Here is a 24,898-nt window from a genome sequence, read left to right as displayed (position 1 = left end):
CTATTCGGGGTCTTTTGTGTCTCCATACAAATTTTAAGATTTTTTGTTCTAGTTATGTAAAAAATGCCACTGGTAATTTGATAGGGATTGCATTGAATCTGTAGTTTGCTTTGGGTAGTATAGTCATTTTCACAATATTGATTCTTCCAATCAAAGAACATGGTATATCTCTCCATCTGTTTGTGTCATCTTTGATTTCTTTCATCAGTGTCTTATAGTTTTCTGCATACAGGTGTTTTACCTCCTTAGGTAGGTTTATTCCTAGGTATTTTATTCTTTTTGTTGCAATGGTGAATGGGATTGTTTCCTTAATTTCTCTTTCTGGTCTTTCATTGGTAGTGTATAGGAATGCAAGAGATTTCTGTGCATTAATTTTGTATCCTGCAACTTTACCAAATCCATTGATTAGCTCTAGTAGTTTTCTGGTGGCATCTGTAGTATTCTCTATGTATAGTATCATGTCATCTGCAAACAGTGACAGTTTTCCTTCTTCTTTTCCAATTTGTATTCCTTTCATTTCTTTTTCTTCTCTAATTGCTGTGGCTAGGACTTCCAAAACTACGTTGAATAATAGTGGTGAGAGTGGACATCCTTGTCTTGTTCCTGATCTTAGAAGAAATGCTTCAGTTTTTCACCATTGAGAATGATGTTTGCTGTGGGTTTGTCGTATATGACCTTTTTTATGTTGAGGTAGGTTCCCTCTCTGCCCACTTTCTGTAGAGTTTTTATCATAAATGGGTGCTGAATTTTGTCAAAAGCTGTTTCTGCATCTATTGAGATGATCATATGGTTTTTACTCTTCAATTTGTTAATATGGTGTATCACATTGATTGATTTGCGTATATTGAGGAATCCTTGGGGGCAAGGATTTTAATTTAAAAAAAAATAGCCTGACTCTTTCCCCAGAGTAAACTAAGTTACTTTTCCCAGAAAGAGCCTTTAACTTGGTGCCCACGCAGAGAAACTAGTGCAGAGAGGAAAGACAGCCCAGACCCATCCCGCTGGGTGTTCCCACGATATTGTAGATGCCAGATCGGTGTCGCTGTCATGGTATCTCATGTTCAGTGACTGTAGAATTGAACACAGTGTCACGTTTAATTGAAACAGGAAGCACACTCTGCTTTGAGTGTGAAGCAGATACAGAGGAGCTGAAAGGCCGGTGCCTGGCAGAGGGCCAGAACCCATGACCCGGGCTCACACTGCCACACAGGGCTCCAGAACTCTCAGAGTGGGGCTGAGCGCTCTGTCCTGGGTTGGGACAGGCCATTGCTAACACGTGGTCTGGCAAAATGACCACCCCTCTCTGCATCTTTCATACATTCCAAGAGACAGCTGCCCTTCCCCTTTTAGTTTTCCTTTTCTGGCCTCCCTGCCTCCCTCTTTTCCCCCACCTTGACCTTTCCAAACTTAGTGACTTGTCCAGTTCCTCAGGGGACTTGATTTCTGCCAGTGTTTCTGCTGCTGCCCGTGGAAGTAGGTTGTGAGAAAGGGTCCCTGCCTTTGCTCAGCGTGTCTTGAAAATTGTTATTGTGACCTCATGGGTCATTTTGGTGGGTGGCTAGACTTGTGATGATGCTGAATAGTAACTTTGGAATTTTATGAATCGAAAAGACAGAGCTGCCACTGCCAGTGGAAATGTGTGTGGGAGAACAGCTAGTGTGAGTCACACGGCAAAGAGGGAGAGGAGGACTTCACTGGCACTAATATGCACTTTGCTTTCTGCCCCCAGGTCCCCCTCCTGCCTGTTACAGCCCCAGTAGTCCCATCCAGATTCTGGAAGACCCCAACTACTTTTTCCCAGACTTTCAGCTCTATTCTGGGAGGCATGAAGCATCTTTGACGGTGGAGGCAAACAGTAGCATCAGGGAAAAAGTTGGTAAGTTCTTTTATTGGCACTTGTGTTGGAAAAGCAGAACAATCTCATGTTTCTCATTTTTCGCTCTTTTGCGTAATTTTTTTCTCTATCCTTGTTTTAAATATCAGCATATTGGATTATTGGTTGTCTCTGTATTGGTAGGTGCCTTATTTTTAATGTTTGGTAAACATTAACAAGGTTTTAATAGACTGTTTTACTATAATATTTGACCCTCTCAACAGAGTTCCTATAGGAACTTCAGAATTATACCATTTATGCCCTAATTTTCTTCTAATTCCTAAATATTCTTTTGTATTCTTTCCCAGAATCTGTCATTCCTTTTTTTCTTCTCTGCTTTCATTTTTACCTCTTTTTGCAAATGATTCAGAAATTCAGAGAAATTCAAAACTATAGTCGGGAAGGAACTGCTTCCTTTGTAAAAACTTTCTGCCTATTTTTGAGGGTTTATGAGATTGGTTAAACCATGAAAAGGAAGCTTCAAAACCACTTTAAAGAAGATCTCAGGGTTCTTGCCAAATGTGCTTATGAAAAGGAAATTCAGTAGTTTTCATGCTTGATGAGACACGATTCCTTTTATTATTCATCCAAAAAAATCTTTTTCCTTTGGATATATATTTTTATTTGAATTTTTATTCATTTTATTTTAAAATGTTGATTTTTATTTGAATTTGCTTGTTTCATTAAGCCCTGAAGGTAAGGACTGTCCACTTTACTCTCCTAACCCCAGCACCTATCAGAATGCCTGAATATAACAGGTTGGCAGTTGGTATTTGTAGAGTGAGTGATGGCTCAACTCAACCCACACTGTTAATCGCTTTCCCAGGGTTGTTCATCACTTATTACAATTATTTGGCAATTCATTTTGTGTGGACTTTCAATGATCTGTTTTTGTTGTTTAAAAATTTTTGTTGTTGAACTTCTGGTTTATATCTCAGTTACTGTACACCTTCTCTGAAGGTGAGGAATAAGTTTGAATTCACTCCACATGCTGTCCTGTGAGGCAGATATGAAGCCTGACCATTATACAGAGCAGAGAGGTTCAGAGAAGCCAAGTAATTTGCCTGAGGTCACAGAGGTGTGATTTTGGGGTCGATCAGAGTTGAGCTTCAGGAACCAGTCTGTAAAGTTCTTTATTTGGCAATTATTTTTTCTCTTATTTTTTTTTTTAACCATTTTTTTAATTGAAGTATGGTTAGTTTACAATGCTATGTTAGTTTCAGGTGTACAGCAAAGTGATTCAGTTATATGTATATCTATCTATCTATCTATATATCTATTCTTTTTCAGATTCTTTTCCATAATAGGTTATTACAAGATACTGAATATAGTTCCCTGTGCTATACAGTAGGTCCTCGTTGTTTATCGCTTTCATGTATAGTAGTGTGTATATGTTAATCCCAAACTTCTCATTTATCCCTGCCCCCCACAATTCTTTCCTGAATGCCTTCTGTATATTGGGGTAGTATTCTAGGCACTGGGTATACAGCATGTGAACGTAACAGATAAAACTCTCTATTCTCTGGTGCTTGAATTCTAGTAGACAAATACAGATAAATACAGTGTTGATCAAAAGGAGAAGAGGCCAGAGGCAAGAGATATTAGGCTGCTCAGGACATTTAGACAGCTAGTTAGGGAGCTGGAACCCGGGGAGTAGCTGAGGGCATGGAAGCTGGGGCTGCAGTCTTTGCTGTTACAGAGACACTCAAAATGTCATCTACGGTCGCCTTTTCTCATATTTTAATACTGAAAAGTGTAAGAGGGATGTAATCCTTGACAGAATCCCTTGCCAAAAGAAGACAATAAACCCAATGACATACAGCTAGGTATATACACATGTATATGTGTATTTCTATGTCTTGTTAAGCATATCACATCACCTTCATTTTTTCTCATTTCACTTATCACACCACCTTCATTTTTTCTCATTTCACTGTGGACTGAAAAGTGCTTGGCACTTGATTAAATGTAGGGAGCAAAGGAGACAAAAGGATCAAAATTGAATCTGAAATTTCTGTCTGGTTGACTCTGATGAGGATGCCATTCATAGAAAAAAAAAAAAGGCAACCTTGGGGAAGAAAGACAGTTTGGGGGAAAATGATGTGTCCTGTGCATATGTAAAAACAAAGAACCATCACTGCATGGAATTGTAAGAGTGAAGGCTGCTTATCTCTAAGGGGCTAGCTCAGCTCCCTCTATTGGCAGGGGAGGATGTTGAGCTCTAAGAGAGCAAGTGATTTGCTCAAAGTCTTGCCAGTAGTAAGTAGTAGAATTTTTACTATCCTAACACTATAAATATCCTCAATACACTACTTCTTAGTACTATTGTGAAATGGGGTAAATTATATATTTCATGGTGCTCAGATATTCTTTTACTGGTTACACGTTTGACCCCCATTACATGCAGGCACTGAGTTGTGTGCTAGGGATACCCAGGTGAGGAGGCACGATCTTTGCTTTTAAGGAGTTTAGAGTCTGTGTACATAAGTAATTGCCATCTATTGTGACGATTGCTCTAAGGGAGGTATAATAATGGAGCCCGGACATTGGAGAAGGAGGGCTCAAGCCTGCTGGGCTACAGCAGGCAAGGTTTTACTTAGAAGATAGCTTTGGAGCCATCACTCAAAGCGTGTCTAGGAATTTCCCAAGAAGGGTGTGGTGAGATGCATCTTTCTAGGCAGAGGGATGAATGGGAGCAAAGTCCTGGAGGCCAGAGAGAGCTCGCATGTCTGGGAACTTCTTAGGGTATTGCTGGAACTTGAACTCCAAGGGGTTGCCGGTGAGGGGGCCAGTGATGGCATGAAATGTTGCTGGATGGATAAAGCAATGCCTGCTACACCCTGTGATGGAGTGTCGGTTTCATCCTATAATTACTTGTTGAGGAATTTTGTGCAGAGGAGTGATATGATTAAGTTTTCCGGTTTGAACAATCTTAGGGCAGTGGGGAAGATAAGTTGGAGTCTGAGGGGGTGGGTTTGGAAGTGGGAAAGAGACTAGTGTCAGAGAAATAGAAGAGGTGGCTGTTGGAATGGTTTGGGTATGGGGCTCCACGGGCTTGTCATGCGGAATGAACACAGATTTCGTTGTGGAATGAGTCGGATCCTGGATCTGTCTCTTCCTACCTCTGCGACCTTGGTGATTTACCTTCTCTAAACCTCTCTCCTTATCTGTAAGCTGGGGGAATTAATACCTGCCTCATGCGATTATATGTGGACTAAACTAAATAAAGGAGGGAACTTAGTACAATACCTGGCACATCATATGCTCCTTAAAAATGGTTTTTGTGGTTGTACTGTGGTAATTGATAATGAACTTGGAGACTGGCAGGGGAATAAAGGGGAGAGTTGGGAGAGATGTTTCATTTCGGAGGTAGAATTGACAGGCAGGCGCTGACCAAACGTTGGGGGTAAGGGAGAGGAAGGAATTTTGGAAAACTCTCAGGTTTCTGGCTTGGCAAAGAGTAGACGAGGCAGGGACACAGGGTTTGTTTGGATGGGCTGAGGAAGACACGTTGAGTTTGGAGGAGCTGTGGGCCATCGGCTGGTGGTTGTGAATGGGTGGGCCATGGGTCAGTAGGTTCAGACGAGCGGTGGATGAGATGAGAATCTGTCGAAGTGAGGATGGGTGAGTGCTCAGGGCAGAGCTGTGGGAAAGAATTTAAGGGGCAGGTGGAGAAAAAGGAGCCAGAGATGGAGTGTACAGAAAGCAGCAGGATCCCGAACCACGAGAGGGGGTGGCCTGGATGCTGAGTGAGGAGAGCATTTCAAGAAGTGGGTGATCAACATGCTAAATGCTTCAGAAAGGTTAGGCTGGAAAGTTCTCCCTGGGAATGATTACTAATCAGAGCAGTAGGGAGGGCAGTGGACGGCGCGTTCGGAAAGTGGAGATGGCAAGTATCGATTGCTTTCTGAGGACGATTAGAAGGGGAGGAGAGATGCAGGGTGGCACTTAGAGGTTTATGTAGAGCCATGAAAAGATGGTTTCTTTTTGTTTGGTTCTGAGTTTTGCTTGTTTATTTTCTTTTTTTTTTAAGACGGAAAAGACTTGACCTGTTTATATGATGAAGAGAAGGGGTCGGTGGGGAGCTTAAAGGAAAGGGAGGGCTTGAAGGCCCGAGTAAGGTCTAGGAGGAAACAGTAGGCAAGGGAAGGGAGAGTAGTAGAGACACTTTGATTTGGAGAGATGCTTCCATGAGAAACTGTAGGGTAAATGGGAGTGACAGTGTATTGGAAACCTTTAAATGCCTCTGTCATTAGAAAGTTCGTTATTCACCATGTACGTCCAGACCTATATCTGCGTGGAACAGCCTGACATCTTTTTCCCATGTTTACCTTCTAGTTGAGGATCCTCTTTGTAACTTCCACCCGCCGAACTTCCCGAGGATCTCAGAGGTGGAAATGAGAGGTTCCGAGGATGCGGCAGCTGGAACAGTGTTACAGCGGCTGATCCAGGAGCAACTGCGCTATGGTACCCCGACCGAGAACATGAACTTGCTGGCCATTCAGCACCAGGCCACAGGGAGTGCAGGACCAGCCCACCCCACCAACAACTTTTCTTCCACGGAAAACCTCACTCAAGAAGACCCACAAATGGTCTACCAGTCGGCACGCCAGGAACCGCAGGGTCAGGAACACCAGGTGGACAACGCGGTGATGGAGAAACAGGTGCGGTCCACGCAGCCTCAGCAGAACAGCGAGGAGCTGCCCACGTATGAGGAGGCCAAGGCGCAGTCCCAGTTCTTCCGGGGGCAGCAGCCGCCGCCACCGCAGCAGCAGCAGGGGGCCGTGGGTCACGGCTACTACATGGCCGGGGGCGCCAGTCAGAAGGCGCGGACTGAGGGCAGGCCCACGGTGAACCGCGCCAACAGCGGGCAGGCGCACAAGGACGAGGCGCTGAAGGAACTCAAGCAGGGCCACGTCCGCTCTCTCAGTGAGAGGATCATGCAGCTGTCGTTGGAGAGGAACGGGGCAAAGCAACACCTCCCTGGCCCAGGGACCGGAAAGGGGTTCAAGGCGGGCGGGGGGCCCTCCCCAGCCCAGCCTGCAGCTAAAGTGCTGGACCCCCGAGGTCCTCCACCCGAGTACCCCTTCAAGACCAAGCAAATGATGTCCCCGGTGGGCAAGACCCAGGAGCATGGACTTTTCTACAGTGACCAGCACCCGGGGATGCTCCACGAGATGGTCAAGCCTTACCCTGCTCCCCAGCCTGCGAGGACAGAAGTGGCCGTCCTGAGGTACCAGCCACCCCCAGAGTATGGGGTAACGAGGTGATTATCAAGCCTAGAAGTTTTTTTTTTTTTAAATTAAAAAAAATTTTTTTTGATTGAAGTATAGTTGATGTATATTATATGTTATAGGTGTACGGTATAGTGAGTCACCATTTTTAAAGGTTATACTTCATTTATAGTTATTATTAAATATTGGCTGTATTCCCCATGTTGTACAATATATCCTTGTAGCTTATTTTATACCTAATAGTGTGTACCTCTTAATCTCCTGCCCCTACATTTTCCCTCCCCCCTTCCCTCTCCTCACTGGTAACCACTAGTTTGTTCTTTATACCTGTGAGTCTGCTTCTTTTTTCTTGTATTCACTAGTTTGTTGTATTTTTTAGATTCTACATGTAAGTGATAACAGACAGTATTTGTCTTTCCCTGCCTGACTTACTTCACTTATTATGATAATCTCTCGGTCCATCCGTGTTGCTGCAAATGGCATTATTTCATTCTTGTTTTTTTTTTAATAACTTTATTTATTTATTTACTTATATTTATTTTTGACTGTATTGGGTTTTCGTTGCTGCACGTGGGCTTTCTCTAGTTGCGGCGAGCGGGGGCTACTCTTTGTTGCGGTGCACGGGCTTCTCATTGTGGTGGCTTCTCTCTTGTTGTGGAGCACGGGCTCTAGGTGCACGGGCTTCAGTAGTTGTGGCACGAGGGCTCAGTAGTTGTGGCTCATGGGCTTAGTTGCTCCGCGGCATGTGGGATCTTCCTGGACCAGGGCTCGAACCCGTGTCCCCTGCATTGGCAGGCAGATTCCCAACCACTGTGCCACCAGGGCAGCCCCTATTTCATTCTTCTTTTATGGCTGAGTAATATTCCATTGTATATATATGCCACATCTTTATCCATTGATCAGCTGATGGATACTTGTGTTGCTTCCATATCTTGGCAATTGTAAATAATGCTGCTGTGAACATTGGGGTGCGTGTATCTTTTCAAATTAGTTTTTTGTTTTTTTCGCATGTATACCCAGGAGTGGAATTGCTGGTTCCTATGGTAGTTCTATTTTTAGTTTTTTGAGAAACCTCCATACTGTCTTCCATAGTAAGCCTAGTGGTTTAATTCATGTTTTTAGCACTCATTATTTTCATGGCGTGTTAGGTTTTTATCGTCGTTTTTTTTCTTGTGCATAATATTTAATAAGCAGCATTTTGGCCAAAATATGCAGAGTGAAACAGAAAAGAGGGCAATTGGGTATTTTCTCCAAATGTAACAGAAGGCAGTTGGGGATTTATGAGTTTAGGGGAGGAGCCTCCATTGCTGGCCGTCCTTGGGAGCTCAGCCCAGTGGCCTGGCAGAGCTGCAATTTTCCTGGCTGGCTCTGTGGAGCGTGTCCAAACTCCTGGAACATATTATTACCATGGGGTTTTATAGAGTCTTTCTTCATTGTAGATTTTAAAGGAAAATGTAGTCTGAATTCTAGAACAGAGGAGTTAAAGGGACCATAGAAATCATATAGCCCCACCCCCGTATTCAACAGATGAGAAACTAAATTCCCACAGTACTCGACTCTGAGGCAGCTGGAGCAAGGCTCAAGTATCCTGACTGTCAAAACCTGATTCCTCCATTGCCTTAATTCCTCCTACATCTGATTGATGGATTCAACAACACTTACCAAGTGTGTACTCTGTGCAACTCTGTACTTGGTCCAGAGATAAAGATATGGTTCCTACCCTCAAGGTCCTTCCAGCATCGTCTTGGGGGAAACCAGCATCTTAACAGATCCTCGTGGTGCAGTGTGCTGTTTTAGGATAGAAATATGCAGAGAGCATTAGGGCACCAGAGAGGGTAGTGTGACTCACAGCTGTAGGGCTTAGGGAGAGCTTCACAGAAGAGGTGACATTTGAGTTGGGTCTTGAAGGATAAATAAGAGTTGTGGGGTAGAGGTGAAGTAGCAGTAGGTACTATGCAGGGGAGATGCCATTTCTTCAGACAAAAAGCTTTGGAGGTTTTGTCTGGCATGAGCTGCAATAATGCAGAGCACTGGTGGGGTAAAAAGTAGCAGAAGATGTGTTTGGACAGGGAAGTTGAGACCAGTTGGTGAAGGTCTTTGAGTGCCATACTAAAGAGTTCAGAATTTACCCATAAACAATTAGGAGAACGAGTATTTTTCAGTAGATACTATGTTGATGTTTACTAGGCTGACTTCAATGGCAGTGAAGGATGAATTAGAGGAAGGGGATACTGGAGGCCAGGAGGGCCTCAGGGACCGGGTCAATTGTCCAGATAAAATTTGGTGAGGTTGGCCTAGGTTTGAGGCCATAGGTATAGGGGAGCCTTATATGCTAAGAGAAATAGAATTGACATCATTTAATGATTGATTAGCTGTGGACGTTGAGGAATAATAGGGCAGCTGGAAATAAGGCAATTGGAAAACAAACTCTCAGGAGGGAAACTGGGTCTGGAGATACACATTTGGGAATCGCCAGCATTTAGATGTTTCTGAGCTTGCTCTGCTCAGGGAGAGCGTGGAGCATGGGAAGAGAAGACAAGTGGCCACTGCTTATCATGGATATGTCTTCATTCTCACCAAAGGCTTTATTCATCTGTTTCTAAATCAAATGAGCTGAGATTTCCCCGTGCCACCCCAATGGCAGTGTGCAGGGCATACTTTGGCTGTACATCTTGCAAAAAGGGAGTGACTGGGCCTTGGCAGAGAGAGTGAGCTGGCTGATCGACCTGCCACTTACTTCCCAGCTGCTGACACGTTTCCCTGCATTCGGTGGGGGATGGCAGCTGTGAAGCACTATACCAACCTTTAGGCCCCTGACAGGCAGCAGAACTCAGTGGGCACAGTCGACCCCACTGGGGAATCAAGATGGGGCCTGGGAGGGCTCTTATTCTTACCCTTTTATGGTTCCTTAAGCCAGGGAGAAATCTAAACTTAAAAACTATCAGGTTTGAAGAAGAAAAATAAATCTTCAAATCTCTGGTTTTTAGAACATTGATTTGTCAGAGTTAAATAACCCATGATGTTTATCCCAGAATCATATCAGAGTTTGGTTTGTGGTAGCTCACATTTGTTTAAGTCAGCCTCTAGAGGCTGATAGAAAGTGAAAATATCCCCAGACGAAGTCTCCTTCCGTCTGCTTGGCTTTATTCTTTGTTAAATGGCCATGCATAAAGTGGATCATTTTGCTTTTTGTCATTTGGCAGTAGATGTGCTGTGAGTGGGAGACACGGTAAGGGGAGGAGGGAAGCTCTTCCTAGAGGGCTACCCAGTTATTGGTGGGCGGTGTCATTTGTCTCAAAGTTATGACATCAAAAAGAAGAAGAAATGTATGAAGGATTTGACCTGACTGCCAGGCTTGACAGCTGGGTCCACATGACACATCAAAATGTCCCAGAAGACGTAACAGACAGGCCACTGAGGCTGGGCCGCAGAGCTACAAGGCGCCTTTGTGAGCCTGGCCACGCCTAGCCAGCATGACTCCAGCAGTGCAGCCTTTGGCAGACAGGGTAAACAGAGTTGCGTCCACACCAGCCCTGCTTCAGACACCTTCAATGTGGCCTGAGCTCCAAGGGTTGGATCTGAAGTTCAGCAGTGTGTGATGTTCAAGTTATCTTTGACCCACGAGAAGAGCAGGGCTCCTTTTATTTTCACTGACACATTCCCTTATGCTTAACGGGTTATCAGTTTGTCATTAATAGTGATGGTTTGGGAAGCTGCAGGCTGTCGGGTCAATACATCATAGTAGACTCCTCTGAGTCAGAGAGGCCTCTGACTGAGATTACTGGGTGTACGTCCGGGCCGCGTGCTGCAAAAATGGCCTCAGTATGTTGTGAATGTTCAGTGTTCTGATCCAACCCATCGGGCTGTCGAGACTTCAGTTCTTTTTGCCTAGAGGTGGAAAGGTCCAAAGAGCATAGAGCTTAAGATAAGATGAGGAAGAACTTGGAGTTCTTTTGCCTTCATTACTGAGTCACCATAGCTTACAAATTCTCTCACCTGCTCTGATCTGCTAACGATGGGAGATGTGGTGGGTTATGGGCTCCTTTTGTGGGAAACCCCATGGAGAGACCACCAGTCAAGGTGTGCTTGACTTGCACACCTTGGCCTTCTTCGTGAGTGTGCTAGTGAGGCTGGGGAGATGGAGGGACTAGGGCGACCTGGCCCTACTGAGGTGGCTGGTGGGGACCTCCAGGGACCATGAACGGCCATGGATAGAGACGACTCTGGTTTTGTTCCTGCCCCATCTTCCGTTTCCTTCAACCTGAAAGTGGAAATGGATATAAATAAGGACAAGGTGAGAATTGGACAAGTTGTTCTATGGAGAATTAGGCTTTAAAAAAAATAAATAAAAGGAAGAATTTTGATATTAACTCTGACACATTTTGTGGAAACAGAGCACTTCTAAGAGTTGTGACTTGGCTTACGCAGTCTGTACCGTTAATGGAAGTGAATGCACGAATGAATACCAGTGGATGATCTGATTTTCATCAAAGCAGTTTGGAGCACATTTGTCAAATGTATGTTTGTTTTCCAAAGAAATCTGTCCATATTTCCAAAAGTGGAAACTAAAGATGCTAAAAAATTAAAGTATCCTACTTCCTTAATACAACCACTGTTAACATTTTTCCTGTACAAATTAACTTTTTCACATGTTGTAATCATAGATTATATTCCATTTAGTATCTTAGCTCTTTTTAGATAGTATTGTATTACAAGTCTTTTTCTACAATGTTTGTTTTCGTAACCATCCTTTCTATCGCTGCATAATATTTCATAAAATATCATTTACATCTTTTTCTCTATAAATAGTATAGAGACCATCATCATGCACATCTCATTTTCCATATTTTGGTTTACTTCTTTAGGCATCATTATTTAGAAATGAAATTATTGGGTACATTTTAGTTAAATATTTAATGACTTCTGATACCAGATAACTTTACGAAAACATTATAGTGCCTGTTTCACTGCCCTATGACCAACATTAGTCATTATAATTACAAAAACATTGCTAATGTAATAGGCAAATTGTGTTAATTTTTAATTTTCATTTGCAATTATTAGCTTGGTTAATTTGGGTGGGGGGCGTGTATTTGACTAGTTAGATTGATTTGATTTTGAAAATTGGCCCTCGGTATTTTTGTGTTCATATGATCCGTATATTTTCATGGCTTCAGAAGAAACTAAAACCTGTTTTCTCTAATACTTGCTCTGATTTTCCAGTTTCTGGAACTCCATCTCCACCCTTCTCAGGTAACAATGGAACAGAGGCGGTGGTAGCACAGGCTTCTGAGTGCCTGCGGTCTGCCAGGCACGGTGTGGGTCATCCCCCCCCATCTTCACAACAGTTCTCAGGGATGAATACTCTGAATATCCCCATGTTATGATATGGGGGTTTATGATCTGATAAAAACTTAGGCTGAGAGAGAGAGGTTAAAGTAACTTCGTCACGGGCACCAGATTGGAAGTGCGGGAGCCGAGGTGCAGCCCTGGACCTCTCTGCCCCACAGTGCCTCTCCCATGAGTGTAAACACTCAACCACTGCCAAAGATTTCCGGTTTTATTTGGCGTCACTTAGCCGGTGAATTTCTAATCAGATTTATATGTCACACCTGATGTCCAGCCTGTGTTCTGCCCCCCTGTTTTTTTTCAGGAGGACCAGGATCCCCTTTCTCTCCAGATACCTCGGAAGACTTAGGAGCTCACTGAACCTTGCTGACAGCTGTAGGTTGTGAGCTTCGGCTGTCTTTGCTTTGCTTTCATTTGGAGGTCGGGGACTTTGAAGCAGTATACCAGCAGTATATGGAGTTGTTTGCTTTAGCCTGTGTTTAGCAGAATGTTTCCGTTATGGAAGATGATAAGTTACTCTTTTAGTGATTTTTATGAAAAAGACTAAAAATGACTTCTGTCAATGAAAGGCACTCTCTTTCTGCCCGTCCATTACCTTTTCTGCCCTTTATCTTGGCTGAATCTTGCCTTTCAGCATATGGGGTTTGATTTACTAGCTTCCCAGAAGCAGAGGGCAGAGTGATAACTGTTTATTGATAGTTTATTCATCTATGAATGTATTCATTTGTTTCTTGGTGTGTAGATAGATACTATAAAAGCAAGGAGTGGTGGCGTTTGACCCAGCCCTTCTGTCCTGGGCTGATACGAGCATCTTCTTACAAGATGACGTCAGAGCCAGCGATGCCGTGGATTCCCTTCCACAGAGCACATTTGCTCCTTCTCTTCACAAGCCAGCATCACCACCACCATCCTTCCCATCAGTGCAAGGGGCTCGCGGTTTCCTGCACTAATGGAGGGACCCTATAGTGTGACTGGTCCCCCAAATCGCTCATGTTTTCCTTTAAAAAATGCCTTGTACATTTTCCCCTAGATAAACCTCCTGGTGTGGTTTTATTTAGCATAGAGTCAAAGTTCCTGACTCGATCTCTGGGAACATGTCAAAAGACAGTGCAGGGAGGAGGGAGGGAGCAAAGAGGACACAGCCCTGGGGCACATGTGGCGAATTAAAGAGAGAGAGAAAGCCTCTCCCCAAGAACCCACATCGATCCAACAGCGCAGCCAGAATGCAGGTTACAATGTGAACAAGCATAAAGATACGGTCTAAAGAACAGGTCTTACTCTGGGTGGGCATGAGGTCTGGAATGTGCTGTAGTACAAGAAAGAATGTTGGATGGTCCCGTCTTACTCTGAGTTGGAAACGGCTGGAGGACTAAGGAGGATTTTTGGAGTAAGTGTGTTTCCAAAGTGCTGATTTGCAGTTTAGACAGTTATGAAAATGAATTGCTCTGTGGCATCAAAATGTGAGCTAGACCCAAGGCTATTGGATTAACAACTATGCGTTGCTCTTAAGAAAAGTGAGGCCAGGGAGTGTTATTTAAATTCCACCAGCTAAACATGTGTTTTGAATACCAGCGTTAAAGCTTAGGAGTTTGTACAATTTTTAAGCTGAATTATGGCTGGATGAGCCAAATAAAATGCCCTCTTTATTGTGAGAAGCAACTCTGCAGTGTGGGAATTTCAAAAGGCTAGGGTCAAGTTCAGGTTACTTTCTCAGGAAATCTAACACAGTTCCAGCAGCAATGCATTAAATGAGTGGCTTCTCCAAACAAGAGGATTATCCATACGCATCCTGCATAGCAATAATTTTGATATTAGCTTACCCAAGACCCTAGTCTCAATTTGAACATTTATGGGTCTCGTGTCTGCACCACCAAAGGGATCCAGGTGGGAAGGCTGTGGGTTTGGGAAAAGAAGATTTGAGGGGTTTTGAGTCCTGGCTCTCCCACTTTGTAGCAAATTGAATAAGTTCTCAGAGCCTCAGTTTCCTTATCTGCAACTTGTTACAGCTGATTTTTCCTAAAACTAACTGATTTTCTTCCTTACATAAATGAAACATGTTCATTGTAGAAAATCTAGAAATATAGGTAACTCCCACTTCCTCCACTCCCTAAAAAAAAAAGAAGGAAAATAGAAATTGCCTGCAGTCCCATTATCTAGCCGTAACCGTTGTTAAATACTCCGTTCACTGTTGCTTTGGGGGTTAGACAATTATAAGAAAATACTCTAAGTTGGAAATCTCTAGGTAAATAAGAGGTATTTTTATTGAGTGAGAAGTCTTAAAATTTGAACCTCTTCACAGCCAAGAAGCCCTTTGTTATTTTCATCTCATTTTAAAATTCTTTTATTTTATTTTGTTTACTTTCTCTGATTATTAGAATAACAGTGCTGTTTTTTTGGCTTATCTTTATTTTCTAATTTTTCTCATTTTTTGGCTTATCTTCATTTTCTAATTTTTCTCTATTTTCTAATTTTTCTATAACATATATTACTTAGTGAAATTTTTTTTGAATAGCCATCCGTGTTCATTGTAGAAATTGTATAAAGAACAGAAAAATATGAAGAGTGAAAAAAAATCCCTAATTTCATCACCTAGAGATAGTCATTCTGACCTTTTGTCATAGTTCCTTCTAGTCGTTTTTCTATATATTATTTTTTACTCAGGTGAAATCCTAATATGTATCATATCTTGAGAATTTTAAAGAATCTTTGCTTAGAGGCTCAGTAAACATTCATTGAACTGAACTGTTAATGTTGATAAATGGAAAAAAGTTGTTTTGATTTTACTTCTCTACTAAGAAGTTTGCTTTGGGAAATGTATTTAGCTGTTTGCATTTTCTCTTTTGAATTACTTGATCATATCCTTCATCTGTTTATCCATTGATGTTTCTTTTCCTGTTGTGTTTTGGACAGTTTTTGTCAGTCACACAAGCCATATTTATTAAGTATTAGCATGATGGCCTAATTGTAGATAAATATATAGCTTAATATATTGAATATAGCTTGCTGATCACCATTGATGCTTGGGGATCTGGGGACAGTAGAGTGGGGACTGCTGGTCTGTTTGCATGAATTGTTCTGTTGCTCACTGTTTTCTGGAATTGTCTCCAAAATGAGGCCTTTTGGTGTACAGGCAATGCGGGCTAGAGCAGTGCTGAACAATAGAAATATAATGTGAGGAGGGGAAGGAGGGGTGGGATAAATTGGGAGATTGGGATTGACACATACACACTACTATATATAAGATTGATAACCAATAAGGACCTACTGTGTAGCACAGGGAACTCTCCTCAATACTCTGTAATGACCTATATGGGAAAAGAATCTAAAAGAATCAGTGTATAACTGATTCACTTTGCTGTCCAGCAGAAACGAACACAACACTGTAAATCAAGTACACACCAATAAAAATTAAAAAAAAATAAAATGGCTAAATTAAAAAAAAAATAAAGACATTGACATCCTTAAAAAAAAAGAAGTATAATCTGGGTCACATATCTAATTAAAATTTTTCTTGTGGCCATATTTTTAAAAAGTTAAAAGAAACAGGTGAAATTAATTTAAAAACATGTTTTAGATAACCCATTTTTAAAGATTGAAGTATAGTTGATTTACAATGTTGTGTTAGATTCTGCTGTACAGCAAAGTGATTCAGTTATACATACATATATACATTCTTTAAAAATATTTTTTTCTATTATGGTTTATCACAGGATATTGAATATAGTTCCCTGTGCTATACAGTAGGACCTTGTTGTTTACCTACTTTATATATAGTAGTTTGTATCTGCTAATTCCAAACTCCTAATTTATCCCTCCCTGCCTTCTGCTTTGGTAACCATAAGTTTGTTTTCTATGTCTGTGAGTCTATTTCTGTTTTGTCAATAAGTTCATTTGTATCATTTTTTAAGATTCCAGTTATAAGTGATATCATATGATATTTGTCTTTGACTTACTTCACTTAGTATGATAATCTCTAGGTCCCTCCATATTGCTGCAAATGGCATTATTTCTTTCTTTTTTATGGCTGAGTAATATTCCATTGTGCATATATACCACATCTTCTTTATCCATTCATCTGTCAGTGGACACTTAGGTTGCTTCCATATTTTGGCTCTTGTAAATAGTGCTGCTATGAACATTGGCGTGCATGTGTCTTTTCCAAATATATGCCCAGGAGTAGAGTTGCTGGATCATATGGTAACTCTAGTTGTAGTTTTTTAAGGAACCTCCATACAGTTAGTTAATCCATTTAAAAACATATTTTTAGATACATGGTTTAGTTAACCCATTATATGCAAAATATTATGATTTCAACAGGTAATCAACATAAAAAACTATTAATGAGATGTTTTACATTTTTTGTACTGTCCTCAAATTTTGATGTGCCTTTTATACTTCCTGCACATCTCAGTTCAGATGAGTCACATTTCAGGTGTTCAGTAACCACATGTGGTTTGTGGCTACTATTTTGGACAGCACAGGTCTAGAAGAAAGTGAGAATCTGTGTTCAAGAGAGAGTGTCCTGACGTGTACAGGCGTCACCTTTATACTCTTGTTCTGCATCGCATTGCAAGAAAACAGTTCAGAAATGGAAGATTCTATGGTGCTAGCATTTGCTTTTATTCCTTGTTGAAGCTTTAGTGTTAGGGACTGGGATTCTCGACACATAGTGTTTGAAGAGGAAGCGACACCCAAGGGTGCATTTGTCCCTTGCCTTTCTCCTAACACCCGTTAGCAGTGTGTGATAATAGCAGAGGCTAGCAGTTATTAAGTATCAATAGTTTCCTAATGATAGACACTATGTGCAGTGCTTTATATGCATTATCTCATTTAATTCTCACAACAACTCGAGGTAGATACTGTTACTATCACCATTTAAAGGTGACGAAGATGTTAAAAACTTGCCCATGGTTACTTGGCTAGAAAGAAGCAGAAGCAGGGAAAAGAGACCCCATATTAAGGAACAGTGCTCTCCTGTACCAACATGGGGCAAAAGCCCTGGTGTGGTGGAAGTATGCGGGTTCCAACCCCCAGTTCATAGCCCATTGTTTTGCTTTATAAAGACTGAGATCTCTGGTTTGTGATCCTCTGAGCCTTAGTTTGCATACTTTAAAAATAGAATAATAATATATGGTGTGAGAATAATAATATATGGTGTGAGAGCAGGGAATGCCCAAGCTTGTGAGAATGAAATGACAGTGGATGTAAAGTGCTATTCATGGCACATTTAGTACAGGTATAATGTAAACACATACATTTAAACAAGCTTATTTATGAAGGCTTATTGTATGCAGAGAGAAGCAAATGGACTGTTGATTAGCTGTCTCCAATGACCTTGTTTCCCCAGTCCAAATAACCTTGTCACTCCAGTTTTGAGCTGCATTTTGTGACTGCTCAGTACACGAGAACGGCAGTGACGTGGAGCTATGTTATTATATTGGCAATGTCTTGATTGGAGATTCTGCCTATATTATCCAGAACAAATCTAAATACCAGAGGTCTCTTCCTTAATAAAACAATGTTGAAGGTTGAGTCAGTCTTTGAAAGTGCATCAAGCATATATGGTCTCCTAACTTTCCCTTGGGTTCAGGGGCCAAATCAATTGACAAAAATGTACTGGGTACCAACTCAGTATAAGTCATGATTTTCTACCCTCAAAAAAAAAATGCATGCTAATAATTAGGGAGAATAATACACACATGCATAAAAAATTAAATAGTATTGTATTTAAAAATTCAAGAGAAGGTAGGTTGTCAGGTGTGTGATTCAGGCAAGGTTGTAAGTTTGGAAGCAAGAAGCGGGTGTAGATTCTGGGGTCAGGCTATGCCTGGCATGGTCCAAGTCACTGACGATGGAAGACCAGCCTGCATGACTTCCCAGTATGACCCCCTATTTTGTCTCTTAGATGTGGCTCTTTAAATGCTCCTTGATTCTTGTTTCTAATATATCACTGTGGGCTTGGGGCAAAGAGGCTTTTTCAGCCCTGCTCAGACGTATTCAAATAACTGGTCAGTTCAGTGGCATGTGGGAAGAGGTCACTTTCTGTGGTGTCCCAAAGCTCATTTGGTTCCTTGAGAAAGGAGCAGGACCTGTTGGTGGTCCTGCCTTGGTCTGTGTGAGGATTAAGCAAGGTGATGAAATGTGCTGCCTGGCAGATGGCATAGACCCTCAACAAATGTGAGTTGAATGCTCTCTGTAGAAGGGACATTGACCTATGAAAGATAGTAATGTTGAAGGTAAGTAACAGTCCAAGAGAACAACTCAGGGGAAGGTTTCTAGGCTTCATGCTTCGCCCGAGGTGGCTCAAGCCTACGAAAAGCTCTGATGCTGTTGTTAGGACGTGAGCCATGGATGTGGTGGTGGTTCAGACTGAGCCACAGGAACGCGCGAGCAGAGGACAAAGGGCGGCTGCCTTCCCTCTCTGCTTTCACCTGGTCTGTTCAGGGAAAGAGTGAACTACAAGGACTCTGAAATTGAAAAGCCTGGGCTTTGATCTCCTTTGTGTTTCTATTATCTCTGTTCCATTTTGCAGGTTACTTACCATCCTGTGCCTTGTGTTCTCATCTAGATACAGAGACTTGACAATGATGCCTGTTTTATAAGGCAGTTATAAAGGTCAGAATGAGATGATGCATGTAGTGGTGCATACCACAGTGACCGGTATGTAAAAAGTGCCCAGTAAATGTTAACCATAACAGAAAAAAATTATTGGACTGCTCATGAAAGCCACACTCAGGGCTAGGCTCTGGGATACAGATGATAATAATTACAATAATGGTGATAATAGCTAACATTTGTCCACTGCTTAATTTGTGCCTGGCTTTATACATATTAACTCCTAAAGTCCTTTAACAATAAGCCAAGTGGTGGATGGTCCCAGGAGACACATGATGTCAAGTAACCTAGCTCTCTGCCTTCACTTTCTAACAGGGGGCGTAGGCTCCCAAATAGACGATTGTGGCATAGAATTCTATTCACAAGTAGTTTCTCAATAAATGTTGGTTCCCATCTCCTCTTTTTCCCTTTTCTCTGTGTCCCCGTTATGAGGAAGGGTTTATCCTGACGGTGGCCGATCAGTAGCGTTATCTTTGGAAGCTTGGGGATAGCTTGTTTCATAGCACTGGTATGATCGTGACATTTTCCTGCCCTCCCCCACCATTCTTTCCTCTTCATTTACCTTCAGCCAGATTTGCCTTGTACAGACCTTTGAGCCTACCAGCCCCAGCTGGCTGAGTAGCAAAGCCACGGAACAGAGGTTTGCTCTCCCGGCTGCACGTCGTCCATTGTAATACGGTGCTTCTTGAATGTGTAACCGAGTTATTTTGTGAGGCCGGTGTTCTCTATTTAATAGAAGACTTCCCATTTTGAAAAACCCATTCTTTCTTTCTCCAAGCTTGGCAGACACGCTTTTCCTGCATTGCCACTCAGGTAACTCGTCACTGTCGTGGATGGCTTAGGCTGGCATTATGAAAAAACCTCCCTTTTTGTTATATAAAGGAAAAGGATGACTGAGAAGATAAGCCCATCACTGACTGTGAGTTCTAAATCCCAGAACCCAATAAATATTAAAAGGTAGAAGCCCCAGCCTGAAGCTGCCTGGGTCAAAGGCAAGCCCGGATGCCTCATCTGTGCCCACTTCAGCTCCAAGGAGACGCGCCACGCTTGTCGTTTGCGTTGGATGAAGTGAGAAGGGAGAGCCGAGGAGGTAGGGATGGGTGTCTGCCTTTGAATTGAGGCAGTGTAATTTGTGACATTTTGTCTCTTGCCAAGGTAACCTCTTTCCATGAAAATTGCACCGTAGTATTTAGCCAGCCTGCGGGAATGCACGTACTCACTAAGGATCTATGGTTTTCTGGGTCCACGACTGATAGGAGTTCCTGTGATCTGGGGTGAACGTTGGGCGTTGTGAAGAGCAGCCTGGGGCATCTCACTCTCGCTATGGAGGTGGACTTTGTACACACAGACTTCCTCATACACACGGGGCGACACATATTCACATACACTTCAGTGTGGAAGGGGCACAAATTCATCAGAATGCAGAAATGGTTTATTTCAGAACGGCCAGATAGTTAAGTATTCAATAATAGGTGCGGAGAGGGAGGGAGGAGGAGAGATACTTACAAAATGAGAGATATGGAGGCTGACAGGGTCCAAAAACATTCCAGCAAATATACTCAAAAGGAAATATAAGGCCAGATGAGCTCCCGAGAAAAAGTGTAGTAGCTCTGAGAGTTTTGGCCACAGATGGCCACAAGTAATGTGAAGTGGCACAGGAAACTGTTACTGAGTAGAAGGATCTCAACCCCTTGATAGAGAAAGTTGATGATTTGGGGGTTGCTGATAATTCTTAGCACCCCAGTTCCCAGACTGAGACCTAAAGGTTGAAGGGGACAGCAAGAAAACCGAGTCTTTTCCCAAGTCTGCAGAAGAGCGACAGCCGTGGTTGGAAAACTAGAGGCCAAGACTGTCTTTGCTGTTTACACCTATAGAAGTTGTTGTTAGGAGCCCTTGGCTTAGGCTGAAAGAAAATACAATGATTCTTATGAAACAGGTTAACAGAATCATGAGGAGGGGATCGTTAGGGAGGGGCGACAGGAGGTGGAAATTCAAGTAAAGGAGCTAGTACCCAGAATTTGAACCATCAAGGGACACCTCTCTGTGTTCTTTTTAACCTGGTTAAAATCAGACTTTCGATCCTTAGACCTCCTTATCTCAGCAAATCAGAACACACAAAGTTTGTTCCTTCCCTAGAACCTTCCCATTTCATTAAATGGTACCCCTGTCCATTTGTGTGGACCCCAGAATCTAGGAGTAATTTAAAATTTTTTCTCACTTTCTCTCTCCCCATACGTAATATAAATAAAACATACCCCAGATCCACGTACTATTTCTTTTCTGATGCTACCCTCTGAGCCTTCGTCAGGTCTCATCTTGACCACACCCAGGCCTCCTCACTGGGCACCTTTGGTCCATCCTTGCCAACGTACATCCCATCTACACGCCACTCAGAGTGGAAGCAGCTCCCCCACTGGCCCCCCTTCACACTCTAAGGGAAGGGCTGGCCTTGGCTCGCAAAGACCCTCGCCCATCCCGCTGGCCTTATCTTGTGCTGCTTTTGCTGGCTGTGCTCTGTATCGACTTGCTTTCTTCCAGTGGATCTTCTCCTCTAAGTCCTGCCTTAAGCCCCACTCGCAGGCGATTCCTCTACCTGGAACACTCTTCCCACTTCTCTACCTGTCCCCAACCACTTTTTCCTCCTTGTCTGTCAACAGACTTCAACTCAAGTGTCCACCCCTGACCTCTCGGTATGACCTAGCCGCTCAGTCATTCCCTGTCCCTGTCACCCTGATTCTTTGGAGAGGGCTCATTACTTTTCAATCCCTGGCTTTGTGTGTTTATCGTGTGATGGTGTGTGCCTGTCTCTCTCCCCGAGAACCTGAGCTTCATGAGAGCAGGGACCTTGTCTGTCTGCTCCACTCTTTCCTCAGTGACCAGAACAGTGCCGATTCCGATGGGGAAGAGCACATTAAATATCTGTGGGATGGAGGGTTGAAGCTGCTTCACTCAACCTAGCTTGGACCGTGCGTCAGTGATGACCCCTGGCAGTAGAAACCATCCATAGTGCCCGTGTGGTTGGGCTTCCCTCCTCTCCCCACCACGGCCCTGGGGTCTGACTGCTGGTCTTCTGTTCCCTTGCAGCCGCCCCTGCCAGCTTCCTTTCCCATCAACAGTGCAGCAGCACAGCCCGATGTCCTCCCAGAACTCCTCCGTCAGCGGGCCGCTGCACTCGGTGTCCCTGCCACCTCCACCTCCGATGACCCTGGCAGCCTCGCAGCCCACGCCAGCCCCCTCCCCCAGCCAGCAGCTTGGTCCGGATGCATTTGCGATCGTGGAGCGAGCCCAGCAGATGGTGGAGATCCTAACCGAGGAGAACCGGGTGCTGCACCAGGAACTTCAGGGTTACTACGACAACACCGACAAGCTCCACAAGGTACCGGACTTCCCCAGAGGAGGAGAGGGAGAAAGTTCTCTGGAAGGGGAACACAATTCCTTACCTGCCCGTGGGGGGTTGATTCCCTGACTCACTGGCCAAAGTTTAACCAGACCCCTTTTTATGCCAGGCGCCGTGCAAGGCTTTAGGGAGACAAAAATAAACATGCCACGGTGCCTGCCTTGGAGGAGCTTATAGTCCAAAAGGGGCAGAGTTGCCTAAGTTAAACCTGCAGTGGGACGTCAAGAGGCTGCAGGGGGGGCAGCAGAGGTGCCCCTGGACCTGAGACTCAGAGGCTGAGTAGCATTTGATGGACAGTGTGGAAAAGGGGACACCGAGAGTAACACAAAGCAGTGAGTTGAGAGAGACAGGTTTTTCCTCTAAATCTGGGATCTCAGGCAGGAACCTTGTGACTGCCATGTTGGTTTCATTAGCTGGTTTCTGCAAAAAGCAGCGATGTCTCAGCACTGAGGGCAGAGTACAGGTTACCCCGTGCTCTCCTTATGCTTATGACTTAACAGGTGGGGAGATGCTGCGTAATTCCAGCCTGTGACATTGTCGTGGGAATATTAGGATGTACGGCAGCCTTCATTCTTAGGGCCTTACGCTGAAAGCCAAAGTCAGCAGGAAGACATCCAGCGAGAGTGAAATCACGGGCAGTGATTTCATGATGACCCACATGCCAGCACCTGAAATGCTGCAGGTAGAAAGGAAGAGGTGAGGGGCAAAAGTCATAGGATCTTTTTTTTAAGCAATGTTTTTTTAAATTTTTATTTATTTATTTATTTTTAACATCTTCATTGGGGTATAATTGCTTTACAATGTTGTGTTAGTTTCTGCTATATAACAAAGTGAATCAGCTATACATATACATATATCCCCTCCCTCTTGCGTCTCCCTCCCACCCTCCCTATCCCACCCAGTCACAGGATCTTTTCGGGCTGCAGAGCCCCAGGGCACTCGAGTTTCCTTTCTGGAGGCAACGAGGCATGTGTGGTAGAAGGCATCTCCTAAGAGTCTGGGTGCCTGCTCTGTCCTGGGCTGTCAGGGGCTTTTGTAAAGAGAAAGGGTGAGAATGTAAACTCACCTGGCTACAGAAGCATTGCCACTTGGTTCTGTGTAACAGGACATGCTCGTGGCTGGCCCGTGGTGTTCACTGTGCAGTGTTGATCTCTCAGTTAAGCCTGGCCTTTCTGCTGGTCCGGGGGTCAGAACAGTCAGCCCCTGTGATTCCCTGAGGGCTGGCAGCAGTCGGCTGGGAGCAGTGGGTGGAATGATGCAAACATTCACAGACAGGACCTGCCGCAGCTCATTTGTGCAGAGCTTCCACCGAGAGGGTCTGGAGCTCCCTGGAGTCAAGACCAGGCTTGGCCCGGAGAAGTCTGGCTGCCTTTATTGGAGGGGAACAAATGAGGGCCGGGAACCAGCGGGCTGCTAAGGATGGCGGCCTCACTCCCAGCCTCAGTCGTACCCTTAGAAGTTGGGAAACACGTGCTGGCTCCTGGTCTTGGCTGGAAGTCACTGCTTAGGCCCAGGCTTGCCTCTGATGCTTCCTGGGGCAGCTTCTTTCCTGGTACAGTCTGAAAATTGGGAAGGGCCAACTCAGCATTTCCTGGGAAATCAGTCATTTTTTTCTTCTCCCTGGTGAAGCCCTATGGCAGACGCTTTCAGGAGCCGTGCAGACTCACCTGAGGGCAGAGTGTGGTTCTCTGTCTTTTCCATGGATATTTTTTGAACAGTTGCAAGGAGGATGCATAAATTGGGAGGTCTTGTGATTCTCTGTTGACTTTTTATTAAGATACACTTTTTTATTGACCTGTAACATACATCTTTTTTTTTTTTTTTTTTTTTTTGGCCGCGCGTCATGGGGGATCTTAGTTCCCCGACTAGGGTTCGAACCTGCACCCCCGGCATTGGATGCATGACATCTTAACCACTGGACCGCCAGGGAAGTCCCCTATACATCTATTTCTTGATGTTGATGCCCATTTCTATTTTGAAAACCAAAATCAGCCTCACAGTGACTCATTTTCCCTGCACAGGGGATGACTTTTTTTTTTTTTTTTTTTTTAATTTTAATTTTTGGCTGCGTTGGGTCTTCATTGCTGCACGCGGGCTTTCTCTAGCTGCGGTGAGGAGGGGGCTACACTTCGTTGTGGTGCGCGGGCTTCTCATTGAGGTGGCTTCTCTTGTATGGAGCACAGGCTCTAGGCGCGCGGGCTTCAGTAGTTGTGGCACGCGGGCTCAGTAGTTGTGACTCTCGGGCTCTAGAGCGCAGGCTCAGTAGCTGTGGCGCACGGGCGTAGTTGCTCCGCAGCATGTGGGATCCTCCCGGACCAGGGCTCGAACCCGTGACCCCTGCATTGGTAGGCGGATTCTTAACCACTGTGCCACCAGGGAAGCCCGGGGATGACTCTTAAACTTTGTGACCAAAAGCATTTTGATGACTTA

At 43.8% G+C, this 24,898-nt stretch overlaps 1 protein-coding gene across 8 annotated transcripts in view; it reads left to right on the top strand.

Moving 5' to 3' along the window:
* The window catches only part of AMOTL1 (angiomotin like 1), a 162,025-nt gene that overhangs the window by 86,465 nt on the left and 50,662 nt on the right, over positions 1-24,898 (top strand). For 7 of the 8 annotated variants that reach the window (XM_059930570.1, XM_059930565.1, XM_059930564.1 and 4 more), the window contains 3 exons: positions 1,730-1,876; positions 6,212-7,139; positions 22,156-22,447. In XM_059930570.1, the coding sequence (XP_059786553.1) occupies positions 6,271-7,139; positions 22,156-22,447 (1,161 nt within the window). In that variant the 5' untranslated portion in view covers positions 1,730-1,876; positions 6,212-6,270. Of the gene's footprint in view, positions 1-551; positions 691-1,729; positions 1,877-6,211; positions 7,140-22,155; positions 22,448-24,898 lie in introns of those variants that run through there. The other variant, XM_059930568.1, reaches the window with a different exon arrangement.

This window comes from Balaenoptera ricei, chromosome 8 (genome assembly GCF_028023285.1).
Source record: "Balaenoptera ricei isolate mBalRic1 chromosome 8, mBalRic1.hap2, whole genome shotgun sequence".
NCBI lineage: Eukaryota > Metazoa > Chordata > Mammalia > Artiodactyla > Balaenopteridae > Balaenoptera > Balaenoptera ricei.
The sequence above is the reverse complement of the archived record's forward strand: the minus strand, read 5'-3'. Positions and strand labels throughout refer to the sequence as shown.